The sequence below is a fragment of the Vulpes lagopus genome, chromosome 14, assembly GCF_018345385.1.
Source record: "Vulpes lagopus strain Blue_001 chromosome 14, ASM1834538v1, whole genome shotgun sequence".
Taxonomy (NCBI): Eukaryota; Metazoa; Chordata; class Mammalia; order Carnivora; family Canidae; genus Vulpes; species Vulpes lagopus.
This window is the reverse complement of record NC_054837.1, coordinates 27,132,178-27,145,690: the sequence shown is the minus strand read 5'-3', so window position 1 is coordinate 27,145,690 and position 13,513 is coordinate 27,132,178. Positions and strand designations below refer to the sequence as shown.

Below are 13,513 nucleotides of genomic sequence, written 5' to 3'. Positions count from 1 at the left end.
AAAAATCTTGCAGGATGCTTGGGTGGCTCAGCAGTTTGGCGCCTGCCTTCAGCCCAGGGCGTGATCCTGGAGACCCGGGATCGAGTCCTGCTTTGGGCTCCCTGCATGGAGCCTGCTTCTCTCTCTCTGCCTCTCTCTGCCTGTGTCTCTGCCTCTCTTTCTGTGTCTCTCATTAATAAATAAATAAAAATTTTTTTAAAAATCTTGCAAATAGGAGTAAATAGTCACATTGCTTTGGCTAACAGAAACAAAAGCACGTGAAATAACATTTTAAACTATATTTAATAAATATCAGATATTATTAACCATATATAATATATAATATGTATGTGTACATATATGTGTGTGTGTATATATATATATACACACACATATATATGTGTATGTACTATATATATAGTCTTTGCTCTGGTAAGCCTACTGAAATTCCAGCTAGATGGCACATTCACATATTCTACTGGCCCATGACCTCTCACAAGTTTATAACTGTTAATTGGGTAAAAAATTAAAACTAAACATAAAATAAACTCTGAAGGAGAATGGCAGCCAAGAGGCTTTTGTAAGCAAGAATGTAATTTTACTTATGGTCATTGATTCAATAAATAGCCTTATATAGAGAGAGTTGTTTGCCACTAAGACATACCTAAAGTCTTTAGCAGGAAAATGGAGGATAAAAAGAGGTTTATATATTTTCATTCATAATTGGAAACCCCTGGGTTCTAGTAACAGGCAATAAAGTCAATAAGTAAACAACAGAAATTAACTGAGTATCTGTTGTTGAAATAAAGAAAAACTTCACCCTACCTATGTTTACAAGATACTAAGTTGAAGGTAATACAAAGAAAGGTACAGGATAGCCCATGGTATAAGTAAAGTACAAGCAAGCACACTATGTGGTAATTGAGAAGACACAGAAAAGCAAAATACATCGCCCTAAATATGAAAGCAAACATTCTTTTTTAAAAAAAACATGTCTAATGTGTACCTAATTTAAATCAAAAGCAGCGTAATGGGTAGAGAAGAGAGGACATGTATTGTGTGAAAGACTTTTCCTGGGAAGGTTCTGGGCCCAAGTCTGTCCTGGTAAGGATCTTAAACAGTTCATATGAATAGTCTAAAACCCTGCTTCCGAATATTTCTATTCAAGTAAAATCAGGCTACAAAGAATATAGGAAGTGATCTTTATGGGGAAATTAAGTCACACAAGTGTAGTAAAGTATATCTGCCTTGAGTGCTATTTAACACTAGCTGATCCAGGCCATTTGCTTCTCTCTTTAATTTGCCTTACTGACTCACTGTTTCAGCAGCTAGTCCCCTCAAAGATTCCCTATGGATCTCTCTAGTTTACTATATTTATTTGTAATTTAATAGACTATTTTTGTCTTTTCCATGTGTTTTTGCTGTTAAAAATATTCTTTGCTGGAGAAAAAAGGAAAACTGGGGATGATGGCTGACATTCTTAACCTGGAAAAATTGGAATTTTTCCTACACCAGAATGTGTGGGAAACAGTGAACTAGTGGTTGCTAAGGTCTTTTAGGCTCTGGTTATATGAAAGGTATGGGAAATGAAGCCAGAGAAACTAAAGATCACATCCTAGGCCAAATTAGATCCCACATCTTTCTAAAGCTCTAACCCACTGTCATGCCAGAGGTCACCTTAGAGCAATGGTTCTCAGACAGAGCAGTTTTGCCTCCCCCAGGAGACATTTGGCAATATTTGAAGATACTTTGATTTTTACAACTTGAGAGGTGGGGAGAGGCGGTTTGCTTCTAGCATCTAGTGGGTAAAGTCTGCTAAACAACCTAATGTACAGGACAGCCTCCTACAACAAATAATCATCCAGCCCAACAGATTAATAATGCAGAGACTGAGAACTTCAGCTTAGCTCTCTCTACTATATAATTCATACTTTATTAACTTAATCACATACGAATTCAAATTTCAGCAAAGGAGACAAACATTAGGGAAATCTGAATCACAGAAAGATATATGGTCGAAGATTACTTTGGTAGGCAATGACAATACAGTAAAAGACTTCTACTTTCTGGTTTTACTTACATAGTAACAGTCTATGACTGAAATTCAAATCCTATCTTAAGTATCATATTTCAGTGGCTTAAAAAGTATATATGGGGAGAGGCTTTGGAGCAAGACAATCCTATACTCAAATCCTAGCTCTAACAACTTACTGGCTATATTTAATACCTTTGAAAAGTCCCTCAACCTTACTAAGATTCCATTTCTTCACTATAGTATCAGATTAATAAGATCTACCTCACATAATTGTTTTAAGTATTAAATGAAAAATGCGGGATCCCTGGGTGGCGCAGCGGTTTGGCGCCTGCCTTTGGCCCAGGGCGCGATCCTGGAGACCCGGGATCGAATCCCACGTCAGGCTCCCAGTGCATGGAGCCTGCTTCTCCCTCTACCTATGTCTCTGCCTCTCTCTCTCTCTGTATGACTCTCATAAATAAATAATAAAAAAAAATAAATAAATGAAAAATGCATTTAAAACACTGAGCACATCTGCCTAGAACAAATACTAAATACCATACTTAATTTGAAAGGGGATTGTAGGGATCCCTGGGTGGCGCAGTGGTTTGGCGCCTGCCTTTGGCCCGGGGCGCGATCCTGGAGACCCGGGATCGAATCCCACATCAGGCTCCCGGTGCATGGAGCCTGCTTCTTCCTCTGCCTGTGTCTCTGCCTCTCTCTCTCTCTCTCTCTGTGACTATCATAAATAAATAAAAATTAAAAAAAAAAAGAAAGGGGATTGTAGTTAAGAGTTGGACTTTTGAAAATCTGTTCTGCAACTTAACTGTGAAACTTGAACACATATTTTATGACTTTGAGCCTCAATTTCCTCATCTATGAAATGAAGCTAATATCATCCTCTTCATGGGAGAGTGATGAGAACCAAAAAGGTTCGAAAAGGACCCAGTATACTCAGAACTCAGAGTGTATTCAACGTATGGAGCTATTTTGATTACTAAAGTGGGCCCAATAAAACCCAATCACATTTTCCACAAACAAAAGCTCTCCCAAATGACCTGAACTATATTTTGTCTAATTTTGTGCCATTTGGCCTGATTAGAGAAATAGTTGTTACAATTCACTTCAATTCTTTTCATAGATGGAAATACAACTCTCTTCCTAGTCCTCTCTCAATCAGGAAGGTTTTTTGTTTGTTAACACCTTAAATATATATAATTTTTGTTTGTCAATTATACCTCAATGAAACAAAGACTTTTTTACTTGATCTTTTTGGTATGAATAACTTTACATAGACTGTATTTTTGCTCTGTGTTCGCTACTAAATTTTAATTTCCTAGAAGACCTGAACAGCAAACCTAGTATCTTTTAGAGAACAAAGTCTCTGAACTATTTCCTATCCCCACTAGCAATGTTACCAAGATATCAATATCAGAAAACTCACCTCTCGGCAGGACTGTACTGTGCTTAGAGTGAATATGGGGTTTCAAACAACTGTTTCCTTAACTTTAGTAATCAATGCATAGCAAAAAAAAAATGTACTTTTAGTAGGCAATCTCTCAGTATTCAAAGATATAGTTAAAATAATTATCCAGAAGAAAAGGGAAAGCTATTGACTCTGTCTAAAATATCCCACTGTATCATAATGACAAATTTACAATTAATTTATAGAATTATCCCATTATTTGCAGATGACACTTCTTATATTTATTTCAAAGGCTAAGTCACTGAAAGTTCAGATCCAACACAAAAAGAGTTTGCTCACCTCTGGTGATTTCTGTGTATTCTGGAATACAGCATAGGCAATAAGTGAACTTGAACCTATAACACTGACAGTGATAAAAAATTATCATTAAATGAGGACTACTGGGGCTCCTCCTTTTTTTTTTTTTTTTTTTATTTATGATAGTCACAGAGAGAGAGAGAGAGAGGCAGAGACACAGGCAGAGGGAGAAGCAGGCTCCATGCACTGGGAGCCTGATGTGGGATTCGATCCCGGGTCTCCAGGATCGCGCCCTGGGCCAAAGGCAGGCGCCAAACCGCTGCGCCACCCAGGGATCCCTGGGGCTCCTCCTTTTGCTAAAAATTTTTACAGCTTTACTGATACATAATAGATGTAAAATAAACTACATTTTTCTAAAATATGGAATGCTTCATGAATTTGTATGTCATTCTTGCATAGGGGCCATGTTAATCTTCTCTGTATCATTCCAATTTTTAGTATATATGCTGTCAAAGTGACCACTTTGTTACTGATTTTGCAAATCAATACTGTTGACCAAGTCTTTTCATGTTCAGATGTTATCCCTCAATCTGTTTTTTTGTTATTGTTGATGTTACATTTTATTAATCAGAAAATATCAACGTGGTGAAGAACAGTATTTCTCCCTATAGAGTAAAAACAAATACCCAGGGGGAAAATGCAGAAAACTTCAGAATTCTAGTTTTGCTTATACTAGTATAAGTGTACTTATACCTGGGTATTTGTTTAAACAGTCATAGTACATGAGATTAAACAAACTTACCTCAGAGTAGCCATAACAAATTGTATCCACTGTACTGCAGAAAAAACCTAAATAAAACAAGAAAGTGAATATAAAATTAAAACTTGTACATTTAATATTCAACCTTACTCCAATTTCACTGTTTAATAACTATCTGTATAGAACACAAACTCTTTAGTGCCTAATCAAAATACCCTATAAATCAGAGAAGGAGCAGAAAGCCCTTGGAAAGACAAAGTGGCTCCTTGTTTCCTCTTCTATTGCTTCATCTCTGGGAAACAGTAAGATAAAAAGAATAGACAGGTGGACAGAAAATGACTAAATGAAAAGAGAGCCAGATGAGAAGATTTAAAAAGAAAAGAATAAAATGGGGAAGAAGTATGAAAAGTTAAATTTTGAGAGAGAAAAGACAGATGTGTGAAAAGAATGGGGAATAGGAAAGGCAAACAAATACTAAACAGAGTTAACTGACAGCTAGAGAAAAAATAGTAAGCAATAAAGAAATAGGAAGTAGTAAAGAGATACTGTGACTGGAAAAATACAGAACAAAGAGGAAGAAAGGGGGAGCAAAAACAAAGAAAGGGACAATTTATAATCTCACCAAGTCCCAATTGTCCTCCAGAATGCTAACCTCCAGCAGGAAGGCCATAGGGACGTTAGCCTCAGCTATGCTTAAGCTACTGCTCCTTCCCAGGTTCTGAATCCTGAAACACTGAACAGGTGGCTCCACCCCCAGCCCATCTGGGCTCCTCCCTACCCAGTCTTGCCCTGTGTCTTCAGGACAAGGAAAGAAGGCGGTGACTAGTGGAAGAGAAGCCAAGCAGAAAGAACAAAAATAGAAAGAGCAGGTGACAAGGAAACAAAGTTCTAAAAAGAATTAGGAATTTTAAGAAGAGGGAAGAGAAAGGAATAATAAAAAAGAGAGAATAGTGAAAAGATAAATAGAGATGCAAGAAAGAAATGGAACAGAAAGAAATAAGGAAGAAGGGAGGTCTGTTTAAAACTTGCCCTGTTTAGGGACAAAGCCTGTGATGAAAAAGAGAGACTGCATATTGAAGCAATCAATAAATATTTAGTAATACTAAGAAAAGCTGTGAAGAGAAGGGGTTGTTAATATCTCATATTTAATAGTAACATCTGAAATATTCTGTACCAAAAATTCCCACAGAAATATATTAAATTACATGATTCACTCACTATACTTATATTTATATATCAACTCACTGTAAAGCATTGTGCTATAGAAGATACAAAAACAGGGATCCCTGGGTGGCGCAGCGGTTTGGCGCCTGCCTTTGGCCCGGGGCGCGATCCTGGAGTCCCGGGATCGAATCCCACATCGGGCTCCCGGTGCATGGAGCCTGGTTCTCCCTCCGCCTGTGTCTCTGCCTCTCTCTTTCTCTCTCTGTAACTATCATAAATAAATAAAATTTTTTAAAAAATCTAAAAAAAAAAAAGAAGATAGAAAAACAAATAAGAGACAGACTCAGACTTCCAGGAGCTTATAATATGGTAGGAAGAATGGCCTGAATACCAAAATCTCAAATTATCTGCACACAGAACAATATATACTGCCTGCCATTTAAACAATATTTGGAAGAACTAGTGAATTTTAGACAAAGACTATGGTAAGGAGAAAGCAAAAAGAAGAACATTTAATTTATGTAACCATTTATCTTTCATCTAACTATACTTTCAAGCACTTACAAATATTGATAACATAAACTGGATCATTTGCATGGGTTCGGTAATTTAAATGTGATTCATTTATTCATATGAAGTTAACATATGATTAACTTATTCATCATAGTGTGGAGTAGAAGAAGGGACATCATTAAATAGAGGTAGGTTCTGGCAGCGAACTGTTAAGTTGGAGGTAGGCTCTAACCACTTTGTTTAAATCATTAGATAAACAAGTTTAAAAAGTAGATTTCTGGATCATAAATCCCTACCATAAGGTCTCAAGGAGTGTTCTGAGGCCTCTAATCAAATATATCTATCTAATAAGGGTGAGGGAACTAATGACAGTCTCACCAAGTGATAAGAATGCTTTTGGACAAAGGGCTCTTGTCTCAGTCAAGAACAAATCTCAAATTGTTCAACAGCTATTACAAATCAGTCTGTGGCTCTTGACGTAAGAACTTTTCTCTTTTGGCATCTCTTCTAAAATGTCTTGTCACTGACCAAATTCCCATTTGGGGATTTACTTTTCTATTTTTCTCTCTATATTAGTACCCTACTTTTTGTATATTTAGCACCATTCCCCCTTTAGGTGTCTTTTTAAAAAGATTTTATTTATTTATTCATGAGCGACACAGAGAGAGGGGCACAGACATAGGGAGACCGAGAGGCAGGCTCCCTGTGGGGAGCTCGATGAGGGACTTGATCCCAGGACCCTGGGGTCACAACTTGAGGCAAAGGTAGATGCTCAACCACTGAGCCAGGTGCCCCTGAAATGTCTTTTAAAACATAATCTTCCAATCTTCCTTTTCTGCAAGGGCTAACCTAAGCCAAAATGAAGTGAGTGATACTTATTTTTAGTTTTCTTTCCTTTTTTTACTTAGCTCCTTGGTAAGCTCAAATACATCATAGCTCACTTAATATAATGGGCTACTATATTTTATGTATCAATTAAATTAACTTATTCATTAAACTTCTGCTATCAGCAAATTACTACTGTGGATACAAAGTCAAGAAAGACACCTACCTAACAAAATATTTTTATTTAAGCAAAAATTATACTTTAACTCAAAGACTTCTAGAAATAACATATACCAATTATCAAATGCTTTCTATATATAAGGCTATATGCTAAGCATTTTAATTGTCAATACAAGCTTTGAGGTAAGAAGTAATATTTTCATTAAAAAAAATTTCATAAGCTCCACACCCAAAGTGGGGCTTGAAGAGTTGCATGCTCTACCAACTGAGCTAGGCACCCCATTAATGTTCCCATTTTTCAAATGAAGAAACTGAGGCTTAAAGAAGTCTCTTCCCAATGGTTACAGAGTTATCGAGTGGTAATACCAACATTCAAATCCAGTCATTCTGACCTCATAGTTCTCCTCTTAACACACACAATATTCTAATGGAGAAAGAATCAGTTAATAGGAAGAAGGGGAAAGATATTTTTAAAAATTAATGTGACATCAAAGGAGCTCTTCTATTAGGCAATTGCTTCCTAGAGATGATAACAAATACATAAGCAACAAAAGAAAAAAAAAACAGATAAATTGGTTTTCTTCAAAATTAAAAACTTTTCTGCTTCAACAGATACCATCAAAAAAAATGAAGACAAGCCATAGAATGGGAAAAAAATTATAAACCACACATCTGATAAAGGACTTACATAAGAGAATATATAAAGAACTCCTACAGGGCCTAGGTGGCCTAGGTGGCTCAGTCAGTTAAGCCTATGACTCTTGATTTTAGCTCAGGTCATGATCTCAGGATCTTTGGATCAAACCTCACTACAGATTCTGTGTTCAGCATGGAGTCTGCTTGAGATTCTCTCTCCCTCTCCTTCTGCCCCCCACCATGCACACACTCTAAATAAATAAGTAAATAAAATCTTTTTTAAAAATCCTACAATTCAATAAAAATACAATCCAATTTAAAAATGGGCAAAAGGGGATCCCTGGGTGGCGCAGTGGTTTGGCGCCTGCCTTTGGCCCAGGGCGCGGTCCTGGAGACCCGGGATCGAATCCCACGTCGGGCTCCCGGTGCATGGAGCCTGCTTCTCCCTCTGCCTGTGTCTCTGGCTCTGTCTCTGCCTGTGTCTCTGGCTCTGTCTCTCCTTCTATCTCTCAAGAATAAATAAATAAAATCTTTAAAAAAAATAAAAAAAATAAATAAAATAAATAAAAATGGGCAAAAGTTTGAAATAGAAATTTCTCCCAAATAAACAGATGACTAATAATCACATGAAAAGATTATTAACATCATATGCCAGCAGGAAAATATGAATTAAATCACAGTGAAATGCCATTTCATATCTATCAGGACAGCTATAATAAAAAAGACAATAACAAGTGTTGATGAAAATGTGGAGAATAGAAACCCTTATATACTGCTGGTGAGAATGGAAAATACTGTAGCCACTTCGGCAGTTCTTCAAAATGTTAAACACATACTATATGACTCAGCTGCTAGGTATAAACTGAGTTCTACTTCTGGGTATATACCCAAGAGAAATTAAACATATTCACATAAAAACTTGAAAACAAATGTTCGTTAACAGTGTTATTCCTAAAAGACAAATGATAGAAACACAAATGTTCATAAAGTGGTGAATGGATAAATAAAATGCAGTATATCCACATAATGAAATATTATTCAGCGATTAAAAGGAAAGTCCTGATGCATTCTACAACATGAAAACATGCTAAAGAGGCCAATCACAAAAGACCACAAATTATATGATTCTATTCATATAAATGTCCAAAATAAGCAAGTTTATAGACCCATGAGGTAAATTTGTGGTTGCTTAGGGCTAGGAAGGTAATTTGGGAGAGAATGGAGAATGACTGCTGATGGGCACAAGATTTCTTTTAGGGTGACAAAAATATTCTAAAATTAGACAGTGGTGATGGTTGCACACTTTGTGAATATACTAAAACTCACTGGATTGTACACTTTAAAAGGATGAAATGTAAATAGGCAAATTTTATAGGGACACAGTAAATGTTCCATTGTTGAAATTCATGGTGTAATGGTTAATGAATAACATGTTTCTGTCTTTTCTACTGAAAAGAATAATATTTAGAATAAAGTGTAAAACAAACATTTTAAGAGGGAACTGAAGATAGACTAAGAGAGCACCTGACTGCTCTAAATAAATCCACCACTCCTAGTCTGAACAAATTACATTTCGGGACTTTGATAAAACTTGCAGGTCAACCCAGTAAACCACTGCATGAAATCTGAGAGTTTGTGTAAAAATGGGAAAATTGTTAGAAATTGTAGAAAACTGGTGACAACTAAATTTTTAATTTGTAAAAGGAGATAAGATGGTGGAATCTGCTAACTGCAGGTCAAAGATCTCAGTACTGATCCCAAACAAGATTCTGAAATAACCTATTCAAAAGCTGTGCTTTTAAACAATTTTTAAAAAGTAATCACTAAGTCGGAATGGATTTTTTTTTTTTTATTTATGAGAGTCATACAGAGAGAGAGAGAGGCAGAGACACAGGCAGAGGGAGAAGCAGGCTCCATGCACCGGGAGCCTGACGTGGGATTCGATCCCGGGTCTCCAGGATCGCGCCCTGGGCCAAAGGCAGGCGCCAAACCGCTGCGCCACCCAGGGATCCCCGGAATGGATTTATAAAAAAAAAAATCATGCCAGACTACCCCATTCTCTCTTTGGATAGATTTACCATAGTATATATGGTATTTTGGCAAAGCATTTGGTGAGAAATTTCATGATATAAAAATAAGGTGAGGCATCTGGGTGGCTCAGTTAGCCAAGTGTCCAACTCTTGGTTTCAGCTTGAGTTGTGATCTAAGGCTCATTTGATCAAGCCTGCATTGGGCTCCATGCTCATCAGAAAGTCTGCTTAGGGGATCCCTGGGTGGCTCAGTGGTTTAGCGCCTGCCTTCGGTCCAGGGCGTGATCCTGGAGTCCAGGGATCGAGTCCCATGTCGGGCTCCCTGCATGAAGCCTGCTTCTCCCTCTGCCTGTGTCTCTGCCTCTTTCTCTCTGTGTCTCTCATGAATAAATAAATAAATAATCTTAAAAAAAAAAAAGAAAGTCTGCTTAGGATTCTCTCTTTTCCTCTCCCTCTGCTCCTCCCTCTCTCAAATAAATAAATTTTTAAAACTATAAGGAAAGGGTACCTGGGTGGCTCAATCAGTTAAGCATCTGGCTTCGGCTCAGGTCATGATCTTATGGTTCTGGATCAAGTCCACAGCAGGCTCCCTGCTCAGCAGGAAGTCTGTTTCTCCTTTTCCTTCTCCCCCACTCATGTGCTCTCTCTCTCCCAAATAAATAAATGAAATATTTAAAGAGATAAGGAAATATAGACCAAATGGAAGCACAATTAGGCATTTATTGCACTAATAAGCCTAAGGGAGTGCTAACTAACTGATCAATATCAACTTAGAAATGACTTCAGGTGGAGGGAATCAGCATCCTGACTTGGCACAGTTCTGTAAAACACTTCCATTAATTACTTGAAAGAAAATATAGTAAGCATATTTATCAAATGTGTGTGTTATTACTGTTGCATAACAAATTTCCACAAATTTAGTGGCTTAAAACACACATTTATTATCTCACAGCTTCTGTGGGTCATGAGTACAAGAATAGCTTAGTTGGGTCCTCTGCTTCAGGGTCTCTCACAAGACTATAATCAAGATATCAACCAGGTCTGGATCTCATTTGAAGGCTCAAATGGGGAAGGGTCTGCTTTCAAGTTCACAAAGTTATTGGTCTAATTCAGTTCTTTGAGGGTTGATGGTCTTAGGGACTATGTTCCAAACAAATTGTTGGCCAAACGCTTCACTCAGTTCTTTGCCATGTGGATTTCTCTAATATGTCTTCCAAGAAAGATGGAAGTCAGAATCTTATGTAATGAAATCACTGATGTGACATCTCATCACCTCTCCTGTATTCTACTGACCACAGATTTGCAAACAGCCAAGGAGAAAGGACCACAGAGTGTAAATACCAAAAGACAGGCATTATTGGAGACTATCTTAGAGTCTGTCACTATGTGTTCATCCAATGTATCAACTACTTTTCCAATTCAGATCATTTATAATCATTCTCTCTCTCTGGAATGTTCTTCCTCCAGATAATCATATGACTAGCTCCTTCTCATCCTTTAATTACCAGCTTAAATGTCATTACCTCAGAGATGTAACATTTATAAAATTCCAAAGTTTCATGTTTGTTTGTGCAGTTTGCTTCCCCCTAGTAGACAGTAACATTCTTGGGGACAGGCAACTTATCTGTCTCATTCACCCCAATCTCCAATACCTAAACAGTGCCTAGAATAGGCACTCAGTATTTACTGAATGAATGTACTCAAGTTTTGAGAGACAGACAACAGATTTAAGATGTTATAAAATATAAATGCTTTAAAATAATGAGTTTTCTTTAATAAGATACAAATTAATAGAAATAAATATAAGTATATTGTCCTTGCATATAAAACAGCAATTGGACAAATATTATGATGAAAACATAGTAGCATTTTACTTTAAGAATCTAGAGCAGTTCTATCCAATAAAAATATAAGTCATAGATGTAATGTAAAAGTTTCCAGTGAGCACATCAAAAAAGCAAAAACAGATGAAATTTTAATAATATATTTTACATAACCAAAATATCCTAATTCTGTCATTTCAACATGCAATCAACATAAAAAATCATTGAGGGACGCCTGGGTGGCTCAGTGGTTGAGCACCTGTCTGCCTTTGGCTCAGGGTGTGATCCTGGGATCGAGTCCCGCATAGGGCTCCTCACAAAGAGTCTGCTTCTCCCTCTGCCTGTCTCTGCCTCTCTCTCTCTCTCTCTGTCTCTCACATATAAATAAAATCTTTAAAAAATAAATAAAAATCATTGATATATTTAACATTTGTAATTTTGTACTTTGAAATTCAGTGTGTATCTTACTCTTATGACAACATTTCGACATGGGCAAGATGGCAGAAGAGTAGGGGTCCTTAACTCACCTGGCCCCACAAACTTACCTAGATAATTTTCCAAAAATCCTGAACACCTATGAATTCAACCTGTTTAAAGAGAGAACAGTTGGAATGCTACAGAGAAAAAAGTTTTCGCTTCTAACAAGCTCTTCATTTTTAAGTTTTTTCCTTCTTGATTTTCATATTTATAAAATTACATGTCTTAGATATATTTTACACTCCTGGATTCCCTTGAATGTATTCAACTTAATTTTGGTAGATACACGAGATATGGGTATTTGTATTTTCTGCTTCATTTTGTTTTACAATGGCGGAAGTTAGTAATTTCTAAAACATGACCAACATACACCCAGAACCAAGTGGAACACCATGTAGGTTCATTCTGTGAGATTATATTCTCTCTTCCATCCTATTGTGCTCCCATCTTTTATCTTGTTTATGTTTTTGTGGTCAATGTTGGCGATTTATATAAGCATTGTTGGTTTATATAAATGTGGGGTTGAGCATCTTCTAACATACAGAACAAAATACACTCAGAACCAAGAGGATCACTCTCTAGGACCCCTCAGGAAGACTACATTCTCTCCACTACCACCTCTTCATCACCATCATCCCATCTACCATTTTTTCCTTTTTCCTCTTTTCTTTACTATTTATTTATTTATTTATTTATTTATTTATTGCTTTTCTTTGTTTTTGGTTTTTGGCTTATTATTTTTACTACTTTGTTTCAAAATTTGTTTTTCACTTGAGTGGTCCTTTTGTTTTATTTTGTTCTGTTCTTCTTTTTCTTTTATTTTCTGGTCTCTGACCTCTTCAGAAATATCAAGGTTGTATTTTACTCAGAGCGTGGTTGATATTTTTTACTCAGCCCACTCATACAGCCACTCTGCATTGGACAAAATGACTAGAAGGAAGAATTCACCACAAAAGAAAGATCCAGAAACAATACTCTCTGCCACAAAGTTACGGAATTTGGATTTCAATATGATGTCAGAAAGTCAATTCAGAAGTACAATTTATAAACTACTGGTGGCTCTGGAAAAAGCATAAAGGACTCTAGAGATTTCATTATTGCAGAATTGAGATCTAATCAGGCCAAAATTAAAAACAGATTAAGTGAGATACAATCCAAACTGGATGCTCTAACTGCTAGGGTTAATGAGGTGGAAGAGAGAGTGAGTGACATAGAAGACAAGTTGATGGTGAGAAGGAAGCTGAGGAAAAAAGAGGAAAACAATGAAAGAGCCCACAAGGAAAGGCTTGGGAAGGTAAATGATAGCTTGAGAAGGAAGAATATACATCTAATTGGGATTCCAGAAGAGGCTGAGAGAGAGAAAGGACCACAAACTATATTTGAACAAGT

At 36.8% G+C, this 13,513-nt stretch overlaps 1 protein-coding gene and 1 non-coding gene across 11 annotated transcripts in view; both read right to left on the bottom strand.

The window, feature by feature from the left end:
* Positions 1–13,513, bottom strand: part of TMEM116 (transmembrane protein 116) — a 166,167-nt gene that overhangs the window by 137,996 nt on the left and 14,658 nt on the right. For 7 of the 10 annotated variants that reach the window (XM_041728541.1, XM_041728545.1, XM_041728547.1 and 4 more), the window contains exons 1-3: positions 5,099–5,204; positions 4,519–4,565; positions 3,759–3,822 (exon numbers count right to left, since the gene is read on the bottom strand). In XM_041728541.1, the coding sequence (XP_041584475.1) occupies positions 3,759–3,822; positions 4,519–4,565; positions 5,099–5,146 (159 nt within the window). In that variant the 5' untranslated portion in view covers positions 5,147–5,204. Of the gene's footprint in view, positions 1–3,758; positions 3,823–4,518; positions 4,566–5,098; positions 5,217–13,513 lie in introns of those variants that run through there. The other 3 variants (XM_041728544.1, XM_041728543.1, XM_041728542.1) reach the window with 2 other exon arrangements.
* Positions 4,131–4,238, bottom strand: LOC121475876. The gene has a single exon (XR_005983827.1). It is a non-coding gene; the product is annotated as a U6 spliceosomal RNA (small nuclear RNA).